This window comes from Elephantulus edwardii, unplaced genomic scaffold (assembly GCF_000299155.1).
Source record: "Elephantulus edwardii isolate Elephantulus edwardi_28Jun2011 unplaced genomic scaffold, EleEdw1.0 scaffold00108, whole genome shotgun sequence".
NCBI classification, from domain to species: Eukaryota; Metazoa; Chordata; class Mammalia; order Macroscelidea; family Macroscelididae; genus Elephantulus; species Elephantulus edwardii.
In genome coordinates, this window is record NW_006399858.1 from 10,089,139 (window position 1) to 10,110,844 (window position 21,706).

Here is a 21,706-nt window from a genome sequence, read left to right on the forward strand (position 1 = left end):
AGGAGGATAGAAGGAGAATTGATGCTTTTGAGCTGTGGTGCTGGAGAATAGTATTGAATGTACCCTGGACTGCCAGGAAAACAAACAGATTCATCCTGGAGAGGGTTAAGCCAGGCTGCTCCTTGGAGACAAGGATTCTGAGGCTTCATCTGACATACTTTGGACATTTTGTAAGGAGGGAGAGGTCCTTGGAGAGGGACATCATGCTTGGGAGGGTGGAGGTACGGGCAGAAGGGGAAGACCCTCTATGAAGTGGATTGATTCAGTGACTGGGGTAATCAGGGTGGGTGTGTCAGAAGCAGTGCAATTGGCAGAGGATAGAGCAGAGTTTAGGGCTGTTGTACATAGGGTCGCTATGAGTTGCAAGCGACTGGACGGCACATAAAAACAACAACCACGACCTCTTCCAAATCCAGCCTGCACATCCGGCAGTTCTCTCTCTGTTGACAAATGTTTTTGGATAAATTTGGATAAATTTCAGCAGAGTCTTGCTTAAATGTGATATTAATTATATTGTTTGATAATTTCCACACTCTGTTGGGTCACCCTTCTTTGGAATGGGAACAAATATCAATCTTTTCCAGTCAGTTGGCCAGCTGGCTGTCCTCCAGATTTCTTGGCACAACTTAATGAGCACATCCAGGGCAGCGTCTGTTTGTTCAAAGAAATCAGTTGGTATGCTGTCAACTCCTGGAGCCTTATTATTTTCCAATTCCTTCAGTGCAACTTGAACTTCTTTCTTCATCACCATAGGCTCTTGCTCATATGTTATTTCATGAAATTCCTCTGTGTCAGCCAATTCCTTCTGATACAGTGACTTTGTGTACTCCTTTAATCTTCTTTTGATACTCCTGGATCATTTAACATTCTACCCAAAGTATCCTTAATTATTGCCACTTGTGGCTTGAATTTGTTTTTCAACTCCTTCAGCTTAAGAAATGCTGAGTGAGTTTGGCCCTTTTGATTTTCTGACTCCAGCTCTCTGCACATTTCATTATAACATCTTGCTTTGTCGTTCTGAGCTGCCTCTTGAAATTTTTTTTTTCAGCTCTTTGATTTCTTGGTTTCTACTTTTAGCTTTGGCTTCTCGGCGCTCTAATGCAATACATAACAACAATAACAACAACATATGCAAACCAATAAAAAAGGGGGGAAAGCATTATATGAACAGGCCTAAGAAATATACTAGTCTGACGGACAATGGAGAACATTCTTTTAATACTAGTTTTCAAAAATCACAGAAGTGATGCATTTTCCATTAAAAGTTAAAACCACACAGAAATCTAGAAAGTTGAGTTTCTTTTGCTTTTCTTTCACTGTTCTTGTTATTGAGTACCATCAAGTCAGAACCAACCCACAGCTGACCCTCCAGCAGGTTTTCAGAGGCAGTTGTTCTCTTGGGAGGTGATTGCCCATCTTTCTCCCGTCGAGCAGCTGGTGGATTCAAACTGCTTATCTTTGGGATTGCAATGCAGTTTCTTGCCACTAGGTCACCAAAGCTCCCTTCTCTTTCACTGTTGTTATGTACCATAGAGTCGCCTGTAACCCCTAGTGACCTTGTGTACAACAGCTGTGAAGCCTACCCTGTCCTGAGCCCGTCTCACTAACTCTGACACACCTATTCCCATTGCTCCATTTACTGTATTAATCCTTCTTATCCAGGGTCTTTCCCTCCTGGGTTGTCCTTTCACCCTTCGATGCATGGTGTCCTCCAAGGGGTGATCCGTCCCGGCCACATGCTCAGAGTATGTGAGATGGAGCTTCAAATTCCTAGCCTCCAAGGAGAGACAGACCTATTAGTTTTCTTGGTGGTCCATGGTATGTTCAAGTCTCTTCTCCAGCACCACAACTCAAAGGCATCAATTCTTCTGTCACCCTTAACCAATGTCCAGCTATCTGATGCATAGTAAATAATTGTCAAGACCATGGCCTGGATCAGGTGCATCTTAGACTGTCATTGTTGCATCTCTGGAGATGTCCTTGACAGCAGAAATTCTCAGTGCAATTCATCTTTTAATTTCCTACTGCTGGTGCCGAGAGTGTTGATTGTGGAACCAAATAAGCTGTAATTGTTAACAACCTCAATCTCTTCTCCATATGTCATAGTGCTGCCAATTGGCTCAGTAGTGAGAATCTTTGTCTTCTTGATGTTGAGCTTTAATCCATACTGAAGACTACAGTCCTTGACTTTCTGCAGCAAGCATTTCAGGTCCTCCTCAATTTCAGCAAGCAGGGTCGTTGTATCATCTGCATAATGTAGGTTTTTGAGGAGTCTTCCTCCAGTCCTCATGCCACCTTCCTCTTCATAAAGCCCAGCTTTCTAAATGATCTGTTCCATATATAGATTGAAAAGGTGTGGAGACAAGACACTTCCCTGACTTACTCCTTTCCTAATTTTTGAACCAGGCGGTGTTTCCTTGCTCTGTTCTGAGGACAGCTTCCTGGTCCAAGTATAGGTTCCACATGAACACTTTAGGTGTTCTGGGATTATTATGGCTTCAGAAAACCCTTTAGAGGATGAACTATGAGTCAGCTCTGACTAGAGAGCAATTAGAGGGTTTTAAAAAATTGTTTTTCTTATATATTCAGTTGCTTGTACCTGTCGACAATAAGTGATTCTTTGTTTACTTTACAGAATGACTGTGATGTGGAAAAGGGTACAGACGAGAAATTTGATGAAAATCAGCACTTTGATGTAAATTGTGGACCCAAAAGCTTTCCATGGACCAGGAAAGTCTATGAGTTCTACAGTGCACCGATTGTCAAATTTTGGTTTCATACGGTTGGTCTCATTGGAACAGTGATACATCATATTAATGACAGTTAATAAGATAATGAGAATGTTGGTACTGATAGGATTGAATTGCCAATTTGTGACTAAAAATGCTGAAGTGCAGTTAAAAGCCTGGTTTTTAACCAGGAGGATGAAAAAAAGAGGTAGAAAAAGGGTTGAAGGAAGAAGAAAAGTTAAAGCTTTGAGAATGAAAGGACAGGCATTTTCTTCTTCCTTGACTTAAGAGCCCAGTAAAACACAAGGTATTTGAATGAAAGTATAAGATCCAATGTACATGAACGAAGCACAATGCACATGAGCGATTGTACAGAAATCAACTGAAAAAGATAGACATAGCTTCTCTGGGACTGAGCATTTGAGAGTTTGTGGACCAGTGCAATTGACAAAGTGTGTGAGGCTTCAAGTGATAGATGGACTGATGATTTCTCTAGTTTGCACATGAAAATTAGCAGTTGAGTGAAAAGATTTTATTATGGAGATAATATGTAAATATCTGCTTTGTGAAAGTCTTCAAAACCTCTAAAATCACTCCCACTGCCAGTGAATCATTTCCAGCTTATTTATTGCTGCCCTGCAGGATAGAGCAGAATAGTTAATAGATAATGACAGTTGACAGATAATCAATAGGATGCCTAAAGCTATGAATCTTTACAAACATGGACTCCATAGCCTTTCTCTCTCAAAGTACTTCATGGGTTCAAACCTATGGTTAGCAATTGACTGTACTTTAAGGACTGCACCACTATGATTCCTTGTGCTTCTAAATACCATCAAACCAAAGCCAGCCCACTGCCATCAAGTTGATTCAGACTCATGGTTATCCTGTATCAGGTTTCTGAGGCTGTAAATATTTATGGGAGAAGACGACTATCTTTCTCGAGGAAAGCAGTTGGTAGATTCTAACTACCAATCTTTCCTTTGGTTAGCCTCCCAACACATAGCATGCTATGCTTCTTCAGCTCCTTATGCTTTTAGCTACAGAATAGTAAAACACATAGAAGTTTGATGGTGTGGAATAATATTAAATCTGGTTTGCATTGTAGAGATAACAGAAAGCATGAACTGGCTTGAAATGTATTGGATGCTTTCCACATTTATTTAAGAAGCATTTAGTTTGTTAATGGTTAACTGCACTAAAATCACACATGGCCTAGATTTTGTATTTCTGAACATCTAAAGTATGAGTATACTTATCCAAACATGTTATTTTAAAAAAATTTACCATGCCAACTGCACACTTAACTTCACATGCTTATTCAAACAGCTCTTAATTAAAAAAAGAAATATCAATTTCAAAAGTTAGATCTTCATATTCTTTAGATTTTACTGCTCTTGCAGCCAAATAAATATGCAGTCAAATATACAAAGGCTCTAATAGTAGCACCAAAAGTACTTTAGCCATGTCACACTACTGAGGAAAAAGTATTGATCTATTTCTTTCCTTAGGAAATTCCAGCTTAAGGGCTATTTGAGAGGAGCAATGCTCAGCAACAGAGCAAACCCTAGATCCACTCACCTTAACAGATGAGGTTAGCAGTGAAAATGGGCATTTTAACCTCATGTATACCATTTCTAGAGTATGGCATGTGCACTTTATTGAAGCGATGTCTTGCTATAAATATATTAGAGATTAAAAGTAAAAATACAAACATTTTTGGGTAAAGTTTTTAGGTATTAGAAATAACACCACAAAAGATCAGAAGCAATCACCAGTATCTACAGTGTTTTTATGAAGCTTAATGACTAGATATGAACACCTAGGTTCACCTAGTCTTGTTATCTCTCCAATTTCATCTTATAAACTACCTTATAAGACAGAGTAGAGCTGCCCCATAAGGTTTCCAAGGCTATCATATTTGTAGAATTGGCTGCTATCTTTTCTTTGGTGGAAAAACTGGCAGATTTAGTTAGCCAGTCAAGCACTTAGGTAAACACTATCCCATTCAATGAGGTTCCTTGGTCTAAGGAATAAATTGACTTAAACCACTCTTCAGTAGCACGATCATTTCACAAGTAAGGAAACTTAGTTTATTAAGATATAATTTACCGATTAAATGTGTTGTCTTTTACTTTAAAGTGTGCCATATTTATACTGGTATGTATTATGTATAAAGCTCTGGTCACCCAGTGGGTAAGGAGTTGCATTGCCAACCAAAGGCAGACAGTTTGAACCCACCTGCTGCTCCATGGGAGAAAGACAGGCACTTGCCTCTCCTGAGATTTATGCCTTTGAAAACCCTCTGGAGGCTCAGCTGTGAGGTGGTTCAAATGCGATGGCACGTAACAATGGCATACATTACACGCACTGAAAAGAAAGCATTGCTGAAGGCTGCATAACATTCAGATAATTTGATAGTTTTGGGGAGCTGACTGCTGTCTTATGACAAAGCACTCTGTGTCAGTGGGGTGGGAAGCAGGGATGAGCAAACACAGGGCCTGACCTCAAGCAGTTTGTGGTCTGGCAGGGGAGAAGGCTTTGCATATAGATGATTCTAATATAATACATAGTTCACAAAATAGAAAATGAAAGAAGTCCAAACAAATGGATAAATGCCTTAACATCTGCTACTGTGTACAAGTTAAGTAGTCACTTGTGTGTTCAACATGAAAAACAAACAAAATATATGTAACAAAAGACTGCTTATAGAGCAAATTTGTATAAATTCTATCTCTAGAGGTTCTAAAAAGAGGATTAATTACATTTATCTTACTTTTTTATTCACTTCTCTAGTATAGCTCCTTAATTCATAGGCAATAAGATCAACTGCGGTTGTCTGAAATATTATTCATAGTTTGTAATTTATTACTGTGTAATAGTGTATTAAAGCCAATTCTCATGTTATCTGCAAGGCTAGTCAAACTTATCAAGAAGCAGACTTACCAAATTAGGTAGGGTTCACAAAGATATCACAGTATTAAACTTAAATGATTATATTTTGTGTATGCGTGTGTACACACACACACACACACACACACACACACACACACACAGAGTCACATACATACTCAAGTTTCTACTACTCCGAGATTTTTAACCCAAGTGCTCATCAATGAGTCTGATGTGTTGTTTGAAGCTATTTAAAGGAATGCCACATCTCATGCATTGCTAATCAGTAAAGTCTTCTGGTCGCAATTTACTAATATGTGCCATAGCTTTAAATATGTTTACCCAGCTAATTTAGTTCTGAGAAGTTATCTTAAGAAGATAAGAAAAAAAATGAGACATGATTACAAAACTATTAATCACTGTGTATATATGTGTACCTTTATGGAGATTTGATTGTTTGAGAGATTGGCAATCCAGGTATTACACATTCAATTAGTAATTAAACATTTGTCAAGATAAGAATGTCAGCCCACAGTCCTTAACTGCAAGGGCCTCATAATTGAGCAATTTTTTCCTATATTTTTTAAATTTTTTATTTAAATAGCATTCAGTTTATTACAAATATTTAGTATTGGCTTCCCATATTTTCCCCCTTTTGTTTTTATCATAACTATGTTATCATCTAGATGAGCATAATTTTTTCCTATTTATCAAGATAATGGGAATCATCATAAAATGCCCCACAGTAGTTATATTTGAAAGTACACACCTATTGAGATTGCTCACTTGGTTGACTTGGCACTGGTATTTTATGTTTCACATGGAGGGGAAGGCACGTGGTTAGCACCTGATGGTAGATTCTGCACAGTCTGGTCAGAAGTCAACAGGATGAGAGTGTCATCATTATTTTTGCCATTAAAGTCTAGACTAGAAATGCATGAATTTCCTTGCTATTGGCCTGCCCATGATCAGAGTGTGGTCCTCTTTACACTTTCATGTTTGTGTGTGTGTGTGTGTGTGTGTGTGTGTGTGTGTGTGTGTGTGCTGCTTCTCAGCCTGGTCTCTGTCTGCCTGGCCTTCTCCAGTGTTCCTCTCACTCACCTTTAGGGAATGTGTGTATCCCCCTCACAGATGGCTTATTTGGCCTTCCTCATGCTGTTCACTTACACTGTGTTGGTAGAGATGGAGCCCCAGCCCAGCACGCAGGAGTGGCTTGTTATCATTTACATCTTCACCAATGCCATTGAGAAAGTCAGGGAGGTGAGTTGTCCCTCGATGGAAGTCAACAGGTTAAGGGTGGGGGTGGACTGGAAGGACTGGTGCTGATTTGCATGATGATGGTGTTAGTTGCCATAGTACTAACTCCTGCTTCTGGTGACTCTAGGTACAGAAGGAAGTATAGCTTGATACTACACCATCTTCACCATCCTTGTATACGTGAGACAATTGCACGATACAGGAAGGTCATCTGGGGGAAATTCCCTGAATCAAAACCCTTTATCTTTGCCAAATACTTCTTTTGCTGGCTACTTTTCTTTGGAAGTGGTTATTTTAGAAAATGTCTTAGAATAGGTGTTTTTTTCTTTGTTTTGTTATCTTCACAGGAGACATATTATATGCTTATCTGTCCTAGAATGATATACAGTGCTATCTGGTTATTATTATTAGATCCTCCAGTGATTTGATTCCTCACAATTGTTTGGGGTTTTTTTTCTGATTGGATTAATTACTATACCTCAATGTGAAAATATTATTAATTTTATCTCATTGAGTAGCACAAAAATGGCTAAAGGTGTACAATATATAAACCAAATCAAATCACACCCACTGCCATGGAATTGATTCTGACTGTTAACCACCTCCAAGGCTGTAGACCTTTAAGGGAGGTGACGACTTCATATTTCTCCTGAGGAATGGCTGGTGGATTTGAATTACCAACCTTTTGGTTGGCATTCCTACCAGTTCTGTATCACAAGGGCTTATTGATAGATTTTCAAAGATCTTACTAAAGATCTTACTTTTGAAAGTTGAAGTAGAAAATCCTTTTAGGACAACTTATCTGTGAAACAAAACAAAACTCTCATTTCTGCTTTGCAATGAGTTGCTTAAAAAAAGATTTTAACACTTCTATGCAGTTTCAACTGCAGTCACACACAATTATGACTTAAAAGGTTTTGGATGTCAGTGTACATGTCTTTCTTTGTCTGTGTGCTTATTATACACATTTATTTTGTCCTAGAGCTTACCTGGCCAACATTATTATTACTATGTATTATTATAATTACCATTATAATACATGAAATAATACTACTATTACTAAATATAGTTATTATTATTATTGTTATATTGCCTAAAATTTGCTCTTAAGCACTTCATAGGTTGGAGAAAACAATCCAGGAGAGAATTATCATTTGAATTCTCCCACTTCTTTATGTTTAAGAGAAAATAAATTTACTAATTTTGTGTTTCAATTTGTCTGGTATCTTGTAATTTCTTACAATTGTGAATTCTAATATAATGTTCTTAGAAATTCTCCAGCAGCTCACTAGACAACAATAATAGGATTATATTGCAGAATGCTTTTATTTTCACCTTTGAATGCTACTCAGCCTCATGAAATGGAAATGTAACCAAATAGATTTATTGCCGTACTGAACATGTTAAAACATTTCCCTATTCTCCTTTGTAGTTTTGGGTTAATGAAGTGTAGGAAAAGGATATGGTTGTTGTTACTGTTTAGTCTTCCAGTTGAGTTCTGAAGTGGCTGAGTATACTTGGTGACCTAAGTATATACTTACAGAATTATTTACATAATTCATAACCTGAGGCTAGCCAAAGCCTTGAAAAGCTTCCTGACCTAAGGTTTGGAAGAGTTCATATTACTTATTAAATGAAGTGTTGTTATATTGAAGAAGATCATATTGCTTAGCCTCTGGGGTTATACTTCATCCTTTATGTCCTTCTCTGTCTCTCTTCTTCTAGGTCTGTATTTCAGAGCCTGAGAAGTTTACTCAAAAGGTCAAAGTATGGATTAGTGAGTACTGGAACCTAATGGAAACTGTGGCTATTGTCCTGTTTTCGGTTGGTTTTGGCCTTCGGTGGGGTGACCCTCCTTTTCACACAGCAGGAAGACTTATCTACTGCATAGACATCATTTTCTGGTACACGCAGCTCCTGGATTTCCTTGCTGTGAATCAACATGCAGGTCCCTATCTGACCATGATTGCAAAAATGGTGAGGCAGTTTGGTTTTATATCCTCGTGTCCTTTTCAATGGTTATAAATAATAAGGTTAACATTCAGCAGTTTAACTTTTGAAATTATTTATGGAAGTACAGACAGATCTTTTCATCAATATTTTCCTTACAACCACACCTTAATACTTAACAGATGTCCTTGGACATTTGATCATGACACTCAGCTTATTCTTTTTTTCTTTTTTTAGGTATATTATATATATATATGAATATATGATGTGAGACTCAAGGAGCTCTGGTGGCTCAGTGGGTAGGGAGCTGTGCTGCCAGTTACAATGCAGGCAGTTCAAATCCATCAGCTGCTTCATTGGAGAAAGCTGGACAGTCTCTTCCCATGTGATCTGGTGGTAGTGGTGGTGGTGTGTACCATCAAGTCAGCACCAACTAATAGCTGCACCTCCAGTGGGTTTTAAGAGACAGTAAATTGTATAGGAGAGATTGCACTTCCTTCTCCTGTGATTTAGCACCTTTGAAAATCTGCTGGAGGATCAGTTCTGAATCGATTCCATCTTGACAGCAATGAACAACAATAACAATGTTATGGGATTCAGGGTTAGAGGTGGGTAAGTGGCAGAATTACTGCTTTTTGTACAGGAGGCCTAGGTTTTATTCCTAACCAATATAGCTCAAATGCAACCACTGTCAGTGGAGGCTTATGTGTTGCTGAAACAGTTTTAGTGGAACTTCCAGACAAAGATGGACTAAGAAGAAAGATCTGATATCATACTTCTGAAAAATCAACCATGAAAACTCTATGGAGCTGTAAAAGGAGCAGTTGTAACATGAGGAAGGCTGAGTCTGAGTTTTCTCCGCTTCATAAAGGGGAAATGTGGCCATCAATAATATCTGTAGTACCAAACAAATAGATACATGATCAGACATACCCCCTTCCCCATGCTTCTGTACTTATTTCTACCAATTATTGGGTCCAATGTTTGCTGCAATTTGACTCACAGACTTTACTCACAGTTGTGGGGCTTATTAGGGAAATAGGTTGGGTGTGGGAAGGCAAAGAATATCATACAATGCAAGTACTGGTTTAATCTAGCAATCCCAAGCCAGATTAATAAGTCACAATTTCTCAATTAACAAAAAGTGCAGGGTCAGCCAGCAACACAGATGCACCTCTGGTTTCCTCAATCATCCAGCGAACTATCTCAGAGCAGTTAAAAGTCAGCTTTGCCTTGAGCTGTTCAGCAAGCAAACCATTAACTGTGTCTCCATCTCCAGGGGTCCTCTGGTTATCCCTTGTCACAGTCTCTTTACAGCTATGCCACAATCTCTTCACCCTCACTCCAGTATCATTTATCACACTGTGGAAAGTATTCACTTATTGATCCCACAAGCTGTTGACTATTTGCGAGACCATGCTTCCACAGTTAAGGTAGCTTGAGATCATGCTCCCTATGGGGACTAACACAGTGACTAGAAAAGCCAGTTATCAAGGGTTTTGACACTACAGGAGCACACTGGTTTGAGCCCATTGTGTATGGAACTTACATTTATTGGGAACTGACAAAATAGCTAACAACAATACAAGATTGAACCAAATTTATCTTTGAGTGCAGCAAGTCTTGAGGGTCAGGTTTGTGATCCACAACAACTGTGAATATATTTTCTTAAGTATAGTTTAATTTTTTTCTTTTGTTCTTCCATGCATCCTTATAAAAGACTCTTACATAGTATTTACTATGGTCCATACATTGTTCCAAGTCCTTTACAGTAAACATGAACTCATATAATCTTCAGTACATCACTGTGCTTAAAAAAAAAAATTCAAACTCATTGCCATCAAGTTGTAACTCACTCAAAGCTGATCCATCCAGTGAATTTCTAGGACTGTAAATTGCACAATAAGAGATCCCCTTAGAACCTTTAATGGATTTGAACCACCAGAGAGGTGCAGTTTTTGGGTTGACAGTGCAGCTCCTTACGGACACACCACCACAGGGCTCCCTAACATCTTTATAACACGGAATTATTATTTTCCATACTTTACAAACAAGGGTGTGGATGCTAAGTACATTTTCATAGGCATATGTAGGGAGCCAGGACTCATATTTGGGCCAACTGGTTTCAGTCTGTCATCTGAAAGGGCTGCTTTTGTGGTCAGCCTTCCTCCTCTGGCCCTGTGTGAGGGTCTGAGACCTATGCTATGGGAGGGACAGCATGTCAAGATCATCTGCAGTTTTCCCTTTGAGAATACCCACTAACTGGGAAGGGACAAATTATTAAAATGCAAAGTAGTGCTGAAAACAGGGAGAAGATAGAGGAGAACCTCCAGGACTTTGTTCTTTCTTTACACTTCTCTTAGACTAGAAATGCTTTCTCTAGTTTTAATGACCTCGGATAATTAAAGTGTGTGTCAGGGTAACCAATATTTCTCAGCAATTTAGTATACACGATTTCTCCTTCACACAAAATTTTATGAAAAGTTTTATTTACGAAAATTTTATGAAAAACTTAAGGTGATGCCCTTTCAGAAAACAGACTACACTGCCTTTATTCTGGGTGGATTTGAACTGCCAGCCTTTTGGTTAATAGTCAAGTGCTTGGGTATTTATGACATCTAGGGATTCATTCTCATCACTTTAAGATCTAGAATCTATTCCTCATGTTAAGTAGCGATGCCAGCATGTGACTGGTCTCCAAGTTTGTCTGCAAAGTGACAGAAGTCATTGTCACTTCACACCCTTGTGCTAGAATAGTCCAGAGTCTGATAGTCCTAGTCTAATTGGAGGAAAGATGAGAAGTGTGGAGAAGAGGTCTTTTAGGTGGTTTTAATTTTAAGCTATCTTGTGAAATTATGCTTGTGCTGTGCTATTTCACAGACAGCCAATATGTTCTACCTAGTCATCATGATGGCCATAGTCCTGCTGAGCTTTGGAGTATCACGCAAGGCCATTCTTTCTCCAGAGGAGCCTCCATCTTGGACGCTAGCTCGAGATATTGTGTTTGAACCATACTGGATGATATATGGAGAAGTTTATGCTTCTGATATCGATGGTGCGTATAGGGTTTTCTGGGGGCAGTGGAGGTTCAGTGTTATGTTTGCCAATTTCCATGTAGGAGACCTGAGTTAGAGTCTCAGCTGGTGCACCTTAAGCACAGCCACCACACATTTACCTGAAAAGACTTTCATGTTGCTATCATGTTGAACAGGCTTGAGTGAGCTCCCGTCCCAAGATGACGTTGTTATGTGCCGTTGAATCGACTCTGACTCATCGTGACCTGATGTACAAGAGCTCTGAACCCTGCTCTGTCATGAGCTGATTTCATCGTCTCTGACACATGTACACCATCACTACAGTTACTGAGTCAGTTCATCTCATCCAGAGTTTTCTACTCTTGTGCTGTCCCATCACCCTTCCAAGCATGATGTCCTTCTCCAAGGACTAGTCTCTCCTTGCAACATGCTCCAAGCATGTGAGATGGAGCTTCAAAATCATTGCCTCCAAGGAAAAGTCTGGTTTCGCACTCTCCAAAACAGACCTGTTTGTTCTCTTAGAAGTCTATGTTATATTCAATTCTCTTCTCCAGTACAACACAAAGGTGTTTGAGTCTTCTTCTATCATCCTTAGTCATTGTCCAGGTTTCTGATACATAGCAAGTGATTGTGAAGACTATGACCTGGATCAGGTTCACCTTAGTCTTTGGACTAATATCATTGCTCTTCAGTACTCTGGTGAGGTCACTGACAGCAGATTTTCCCAGTGCAATTAATCTTTTGATTTCCTGGCTGCTAGTACCAAGACTGTTGATTGTTAATCCAAGCAAGCCGAAGCTATTAACAATCTCAATCTCTTCACTATCTATCATGATGCTGCCACTGAGCCCAGTGGTGAGAATCTTTGCTTTCTTGATGTTCATCTTCAATCCATATTGAGGGTTGTAGTCCTCGACCATTTGCAGCAGATGCCTCAGTTCCACCTCAGTTTCAGCAAGCAAGATTGTTTTGTCTGCCTAACGCAGGTTGTTGATGAGTCTTCCTCCAATCCTGATGCCACATTCCTCATATAGTCCAGCCTCCTGGATGAACTGTTCTGGATATAGATTGAAAAGATAAGGAGATAGGATGCATGCATCCCTGGCATATACCTTTCCTGATTTTGAACCATACAGTGTTTCTTTGCTTTGTACTGATGACTCTCTCCTGATCCAAATATAGGTTTTGCATAAGCACAATGAAGTGGTCTGGGATTCCCATTCTTCTCAGAGTCAGCCACAGTTTGTTGTAATCTACACAGTCGAATGCCTTTGCATAGTCAATGCAAAAAAAAAAAAAATTAGACATTCTTCTGGTACTTTCTTCTTTCAGCTAAGATCCATCTAACATTGGCTATAATGTTCCTAGTGCCACAGACTCTTCTAAACCTAGCCTGCACATCTAGCCGTTCTCTGTTTTGGATAATTTTTAGCAGGATCTTGTTTGTATGTGATGTTAATGATATTGTTCGATAATTTCCATACTATGTTAGGTTACCTGTTTTTGGAATGGGAATAAATATGGATCTCTTCCAGTCAGTTGGCCAGGTGATTGTCCTCTATATTTCTTGGCACAATCTGGTGAACATATCCAGGGCAGTGTCTGTTTGGTGAAATGTGTCAATTGGTATGCTGTCAATTCACGGGGCCTTGTTTTTTGCCAATTCTTCAGAACAGCTTGAACTTCCTCCTTATAGACTTTCTCTTTTTGTATACTTTATACGTATGTATGAATACTTTTTGTATGCCACAGGCATAGGAGAACATTGGCCTTCCTTCTCCAATGAAACATCTGGTGGATCCGAACCACACATCTTTGGGATTGCAGCACCATAGGCTCTTGATATGTTGTTTCATGAAATTCTTCTGTGTTAACCAGTTCTTTTTGGTATAGTGTCTCTGTGTACTCCTTCCATCTTCTTTGATGCTTCCTGGATCATGTAGAATTCTGCCCACAGCATTCTTAAGTACTGCAACTTGAAGCTTGAATTTGTTCAATTCCTTCAGCTTAAGAAATGCCGAGCAAGTTTCCCCTTTTGATTTTCCAACTCCAGCTCTTTGCTTGAGTAACATTTAATATTTTATTGTAATACTTTGTCTTCTCACGCTGCCCTTTGAAATCTTCTCTTGAGCTTCTTCACATCTTGATTTCTTTCCTTTGCTTTGCCTTCTTGGCATTCTAGTGCCGTATTCAGAAATCTATTTTGGCCTTTCCTCTCCATCTTTGTCATGACCTTTTGCATTCTTTATGGATGGTATTCTTGATTACCTCGTGTAGCTCATCTGGTCTTTGCTCATTGGTATCCAGGGCTTCATACCTGCTCCTGAGAGTTATTTAAACTCAGGAGGGTTAGACTCAGGGTCACACTTTGGTTCTTGTGGATTTGATTTTATTTTCTTTAGCTTCAGTTTGAACTTGCATATGAGTAGTTGATGATTGGAACCATCGTCCACACATGGCCTAGTTTTCACAGCTGATATTTAGCTTCTCCAACAATTTTCCCCACATATGTAATCAATCTGATTCCTATGTAGGCTATCAGATGAAATCCTGATGTATAGTAGCTGTCTGCATTTCTTATAAAAGGTATTTGTAATAAATAAATAATTGATGATTGTGCAGAATTCTATCATTCTGTCTCCAGCTACATTTCTGTCACTATGTCCATGCTTCCCAACTACCAATCCTTCTTTTTTTGTTCCTAGCTTTTACATTCCAGTCACCTGGAATTGTTCCTAATACATCTTCATTGCATTTTTGCAAGACTTGGTAGAAGTCATCTATTTCCTCCTCTTTGTCTCTGATTGTTCATGCATAAATTTGAATGATAGTGGTATTAACAGGTTTTCTTTGTATGTGTATGGATATTATCCTCCCACTCGCAACGTTATATTTCAAGATGGATCGAGAAATGGTCTGTTTATGAAATTGGCTCTGGTTTTTCTTACCTTTTCATTTCCAGGATAGTAGATTATAATTTTTGTCTGATTCAAATTGTCCCATGGCAATCCATTTCATTTCACCAGTGCCTCGTATATCAATATTTATGTGTTCCATCACATTCCAATTCCATGTTCCAACAACTAGGTTTGTTTTCAACTGCTCCTCCTCCTCTGTGATTCCCAATAGAAAGGCCCATCCTCTGGTGCCATATGGTTTAGTTTAATCTAAGATGCTCTATTGTACGTAAGATTTTTGAAGACTTGTTGTTTTGAAAGCGGATGGCCCAGTCCTTCTTCCTAGTCTGTCTTAATTTGGGTGCTCAGCTTTAGAGCAATATTTGACAGACAAGCATTTCCCCAAAAGAGCTGATGAGAGTATGCAGGTAATAGATCAGGTGTTGGCCCTGGAGCCCCGCCCTTTCAGCGCATGTGCTATGTTCCTGCTCTCACCCTGCCCTGCCAGCATCCAGCTCAATTCCCCCTCTTTTTCCCTCCAGCATCTCCCATTCCTCTACCCCAACTCTGGTTTGATGGTTCAGGCCTCCCATCATCTGTGTCTTCCCATTTCCTCTCCACTCCCCTGTGATACTAGTGTTCCTGGCGTGGGAGTTGCAAAGGAGGGGCGGGGCAGTTTCCACACGGGAAGTCGAAGTGGGGTGGAGGGCGGGCTCCACACACTTCCATGCACTGAGGCCCCGCGTGCACTGGCTCAAAATAGTTGTTGTTATGTGCTGTCAAGTCACTTGCAGCTCATAGCGCCCCTATGTACAACAGCTCTGAACCCTACTCTATCCTGTGCCAACCTTTCTATCTCTGACACACCTACCTCCATTACCCCAGTCACTGAATCAATCCATCTCATCGAGGGTCTTCCTTTCTCTCCACCTTCCTACGTGTAACATCCCTCTCCAAGGACTGGTCCCTCCTTGCAACATGTCCACAGTATGTCAGGTGAAGCTTCAGAATCTTTGCCTCCAAGGAGCAGCCAGGTTTCACCTCTCTAGGATGAACCTGTTTGTTCTCCTAGTATTCCATGATATATTCAATACTCTCTTCTCTAGCACCACAGCATAAAGGTTTCAATTCTCCTTCTATCATCCCTGATCATTAATACTATATATCATTAATAACCCATGCAAGCACTATTCTGCTAAAGATTGCCCAAAAATGACAGGAACAGCACATCAGCAGAGAACTGCCAGAAGTGCAGGCTGGGTGTTGAAGAGGCTGTGGTACTAGGGATATTATAGCTAATGTTAGATGGATCTTGGCTGAAAGTAGAAAGTACCAGAGGGATGTCTATCTGTGTTTAATTGGCTATGCAAAGGCATTTGACTGTGTGGATCACAACAAACTGTGGCTGACTTTGAGAAGACTGGAAATCCCAGAACATTTGATCATACTTATGCAAAACCTATACTTAGACCAGGAGGCAGTCGTCAGAACAGAGCAAGGACACAATGCATAGTTCAAAATTGGGAAGGATGTATGCCAGGGATGTGTCCTGTCTCCATGTCTTTTTAATCTATGTGCAGAATAGATCATCCATGATGCTGGACTCTGTGAGGAGGCATGCAGCATCAGGATTGGAGGAAGACTCATCAATAGTCTGCATTATGGAGATGACACAACCCTGCTTGCTGAAACTGAGGAGGACCTGAAGGGCTTGCTGCAGAAGGTCAAGGACTACAGCCTTCAATATGAGTTGAAGCTCCACATCAACAAACCAAAAGTTCTCACCACTGGGCTGAGTGGCAGCATCATGATAGATGGTGAAGAGATAGAGATTGTTAACAGTTTTAGTTTTCTTGGCTCCACAATCAACACGCTTGGTACCAGCAGCCAGGAAATTAAAAGATGAATTGCTTTGAGAAAATCTTCTGTCAGAGACCTCTCCAAAGTACTGAAGAGCAATGGTGTCAGTCTGGAGAAGAAGGTGCACTTGATCCACGTCATAGTCTTTGCAAATGCTTGCTATGCGTCAGAAAGCTTGACAGTGACTAGGGATGATAGAAGGAGAATTTATGCCAAGTCAAGATAATTTAGGAAAATATTGTCCTGGCATCTACTTATGGTTAATCAGCCAGTAAAACCCGTTTGGTCCTGTTGTGTACAGAGTTGACTCAATAGCAATGCAACAATAACAACAAAGGATATGGAGAAATTGAACCTTTGCAAATAACCACAATTTTCAAATCTGGGGGGAAAAGAATCTAATCTTAGAAACGTCAGTTATTTGTGGTATTCTGCAAGGTTAGCATGCTAGACCTTTGTCTAATGTTAAAGGACTGTAATTTATCCTCTCTTTCTTTTGCCCCCATTCTTTATCCACAGCTTGTGAAGACCAGAAGCCTTGTCCTCCTGGTTCTTTCCTCACCCCATTCCTTCAGGCTGTCTACCTCTTCGTGCAATACATCATCATGGTGAACCTGTTGATTGCTTTCTTCAAGTAGGTTATCTTATGTGAATCAGAATGGGGCCAGGCATTTAAGTAGATTTACATATTTTGAGAACATGATACTTTTGTATCTTCCATGTTTTAGCACTTTGGCTTTAAAATGTGCTCAATCTGGTATCTGTCAGAAGGAAGCAGAGAATGGAAAGGGGGGGGGCGGGGCGAGAAATACCAATGAATGGAAACAAAGTATAAAATGGTAGAATTAAAGGACATCATGAGTTATAGTTAAGCATTGTTGTTGTTGTTGTTATGTGCTGTCAAGTTGACTAGGACTCATATCAACCCTACATATAAGGGCTCTGAACCTTGCCCTATTCTGAGGCACCTTCACTATCTTCAGCCAACCTCACCTCATTGCCACAATTACTTTGTCAATCCCTCTCTTCCAGGGTGGTCTTCTCCTGCTCTGACCTTCTACCTTTCCAAGCCTGATATCCTCTCCGAAGACTGATCTGTCTGAATAATAAGTCTAAAGTATGTGAGTTGGAGTTTAAAAAAAAATTGCCTATTTGCCTCCAAGGAGCAACCTAGTTTCGTCCTCTCTAAGACAGACCTGTTTGTTCTCTTGAAGGCCGTAGTATGTTCAGTACTCTTCTCAGTACCATAGCTCAAAAGATTTAACTTTCCTTCTGTCAACCTCAGTCATTGTTCAGCTCTCATGTGCATAGCAAGGGATTGAGGAGACCGTGATTTGGATCAGGTGTGCCTTATGAGAGATTACTTACGCAGTAAGTTGGGATCAGGAACAAATCCAGTTGATGGAGTTGCGAGTTGACTGAGGAATTCTTGACTCACGTTCTTCCTTGATTCTCATCCCCTACCTTTTAACACTGGAATGTTCCTGGGCTCAGAGTTTGTTTTCTGCTTATACTCTCTTGGTCACAAATGCTAACACACTCCAATTTACATCTTCAAAGAGTATCTTTCTTAAACTTAGTCTTGTAGATCCCTCTTCCCCTTTACATCCTTAGTCCAATGTGTAAGACATTTTCAGATAAAAGAAATGTCCCAGGCACAATTCTTGATCGCCCTGATTTCCCTCTGTTTACTTGTAAACTTTTCCAAATCTGTGGAAAAACTTTGACTGTCTAGGGCAACTCTGCCTTCTCAGTTGTTCAGACCAAATACCTTGGAGTCATTTTTCTCTTTAAATTTAATTTTCTTATTAGTTGACATGCAGTTTACATTGTGTTTCATTTATATACATTGCATTTTATACAATCTTTCATTTACGTTGTACTTCTTTCATATATGTGTTCAATTTTATATAATTAATGACTATTGATCTGTGCTTATTACCCCATCTTTTTGAGTCCCCACTGAATCTTTCCTATTCTTTTATCACCCTCCACCTCCCAAATGCATATGAAACTCTCCTATCCTAGTGATTTCTACCCTTAACCTTTTTCTACTCTCTTCTCCTTTCTGGACATTTATACACACCCTACTAGTTATCCTTCTATTTTTACAATAATGATCATATGCAGTATTTATCCTTATAAGACTGAGTTAGTTCACTTACCATAATGCTGTCTAGACTCTCTCATGTTATACAGTATTTTACAAAGTCATTATTATTCCTTAGTTCATAAAAATTCCTTAACTAAAATTATTCCTTAGTGCTGCATAGTATTTCATTACATGAATGTATCACAATTTCTTGATCCATTCATTTGTTCATGGGCATTTGGGCTGTTAACATATTCTTGCTGTTGTGAATAACGCTGCTCTGAGCACAGGTGTACTTATCTCCATTCATGTCTCAGTTCTAATTTTCTTGGAATATATTCCCGAACAGTGCAGTAGCTGGGTCATGTGGGATTCGAGCCCTTTGAGGAAAAGACCAGACTTCCTTCCAGAATGGTGATACCATTTTACGATCCTACCAGCAGTACATTACAGTTCCAATCTCTCCACATCCTTTTCAATACTTATTTCTTGCTGTCCTATTTAATTTTGTTACTGGGGTGAAATAGTGTCTCATTGTGATTTTGACTTGCATCTCTTTGATTGCAAATGATTTTGTGCATTTCTTCATGTCTCTGATGGTCATCCAAATGGCTTCTTTTGTGAAAAGTTCTTTCATGTCTATGCCCGTTTTGTTATTGGGTTATCAGTATTTTTCTTATGGAAGCCTTATAGTATTCTGTGTTTTTGTTATGAGACCCTTGTTTGAAGTGTCATTGCCAAATGGTTTTCCCCAGTCTGTAGATTTTCTTGTAGAGTCATTCCTGATTCCTCTTATACCTCTACCTCTGAACTGACAGGATTGTCTATTTACTTCTCTTATAAGGTATCATCTTCAATTCAGCTATTCCCACCTCTATATGACTCTCCCAGGTAGAGCCTCCTGACTTACTGCCCTGCTGCCGCCTTTGATTCCTATTTTCTGTTTTTAGCATAGTAATTCTGATAATTTTAAAAGTTATACCAGATGTGATGATAGAGAATTGATGCCTTTGAGCTGCGATGCTGGAGAAGAGCATTGAATATACAATGGACTGCTAAGATAATGAACAGGTTTGTCCTGGAGGGGGTTAAACCAGGCTGCTCCTTGGAGGCAAGGATTCTGAAGCTTCATCTGACATACTTTGGACATGCTGGAGTCCTTGGAGAGGGATGTCATGTTTGAGAGGGTGGAGAGACAGCGCAGGAGAGGAAGACTTCTCATGAAATGGGTTGATTCAGTGACTGGGTTAATGGGAGTAGGTGTGTCAGAGACAGTAAGGTTGGCATAGGATAGAGCAGGGTTTAGGACTGCTGTACTTAGGGTCGCTTTGAGTTGCAGATGACTCAATGGCACATAACAACAACAACAACAACAACAACAACATACCAGCTGGTATTAGTTCTCTGCTCCAAACCCTTTCAGGGCTCCCGATTACCTTTGGGTAATAGTCAGTGTTCCTGAAATGGCCACAGGTTCCTGTGTGATTTGATTTGCTGCTGCTTCTAGAATCATGCATCATATTGTTCTTTCTCTTACTTATTTCCCTGTGACCACACTGACCTCTCTCAAATGTTCAAATAACTCAGGTACATTTGCCCTTTCCCTTCTCTTTGCCTGAAATGCTCCTCCCCTTGATATTAGTGTCCCTTGTCCCCTCCACCTCTTTGAATCTTTGCCCAAATGCCCTCTTTTTAGTTATGCTTAAATCTAAGGTTGGACATTGAGCACAACTGCCCTTTATCCTGAGATCTCCCTTGCATGCCTGATCTCCTACTTAAAAAAAAAACAACCCACTTTTATAACATAGACAAATGTATAATCTATTGCTATATTGTGTTTTTCTGTTGCTTTGCCTTCTCTGCTGGATGTACACTCCCAGCGATTTTTGCTGTTGTTTTGTTTTTGTGGTTGTTTTTCTTTTTTTCTGATGAGTTTGTTCTCAGCACTGAAAAGAGTGTAGGTGCGTGTCTGTTTAATGAATTAATGAATGAAAGAAATGAAGTGAGATGATGGACAGCAACTAGAATTTCCTATTTGCTAAACACTAAGTTGGCACTAAGTTCCTTGCTTCTGTAAGGGTGGGAAAAGAGACTATTCATATATCGAATCTAAGTGAAGAAAGTAGAGAGAGAGCATAAGGGCCAGGGGCAGGTGAAACGATTAGAACAATTAAAATATGATTGTACTCTTTTAGGAAAAACATACACACACACTCAAGTAAATATTTATATAGGGAACTCTGGTGGTTTCGCGTTAAGGAGGTCTGCCAAAACCAAGGCCATTGGTTAAAATCCTACAGCTGCTACTGAGGGCAGTCTTCTGTGTGATTTACAGTCTTGGACCTTGTTGGATGGTTAGCTATATGTAAGTAGATTCCAATTTGATGGTACATAACAAAGCCAGTATGTTTTATTCCCAGCAAGATTATATATTATCATATTACCATGTTATGAACTGACCCTCTGTTGGCTTCCTGAGGCTGTAGATTTCATGGAGGAGATTGTCCTTCTTCCCTCCTACCAGCTCCCGTCCCCCATCCACCTGCCAAGGTACTAGTGGATCCAAACCGCCAGAGAGATGCTGCCTTTAGATTAGCAGTGCAGCTCGCGCTAGACTCCAACACCAGGAATCTCCTAACTTTTTTGTGTGTTCAATACTTTTTTGTCGTTTTTTTCCTTTTATGTATTTCAAATATTAAGATGTGTGTATGATTGTTTCCTTAGAAAAATCAAATGTCAAAAGGAGTTGAAAAATCCTCATACAGGCTAATCATCTCACGTTAGGAGATGAGGACGTTGAGATCTTTATTTAGAGAGCAGATCATTAGACTGAATGCTTCAGTCGGAGTGAAAAAGAACCTGAAGTATAAGGGGAGAGTGCCACCTGCTGGTGAAGATGCTGTAAGCACACCAGGAGTGACTACTATCCAAGTCGTTACTAGAGAGCTTCTTGAAAAAACACGCATTGTTAGGAAGTTCAGCATGTCTGAGTTA

At 39.7% G+C, this 21,706-nt stretch overlaps 1 protein-coding gene across 1 annotated transcript in view; it reads left to right on the top strand.

Annotated features, from left to right (window-relative positions):
• The window catches only part of TRPM6 (transient receptor potential cation channel, subfamily M, member 6), a 202,255-nt gene that overhangs the window by 109,618 nt on the left and 70,931 nt on the right, over window positions 1-21,706 (top strand). Inside the window, exons 19-23 of the mRNA XM_006892005.1 lie at window positions 2,636-2,782; window positions 6,753-6,881; window positions 8,604-8,855; window positions 11,709-11,883; window positions 17,140-17,254. Of these exons, the coding sequence (XP_006892067.1) occupies window positions 2,636-2,782; window positions 6,753-6,881; window positions 8,604-8,855; window positions 11,709-11,883; window positions 17,140-17,254 (818 nt within the window). The remainder of the gene's footprint in view (window positions 1-2,635; window positions 2,783-6,752; window positions 6,882-8,603; window positions 8,856-11,708; window positions 11,884-17,139; window positions 17,255-21,706) is intronic.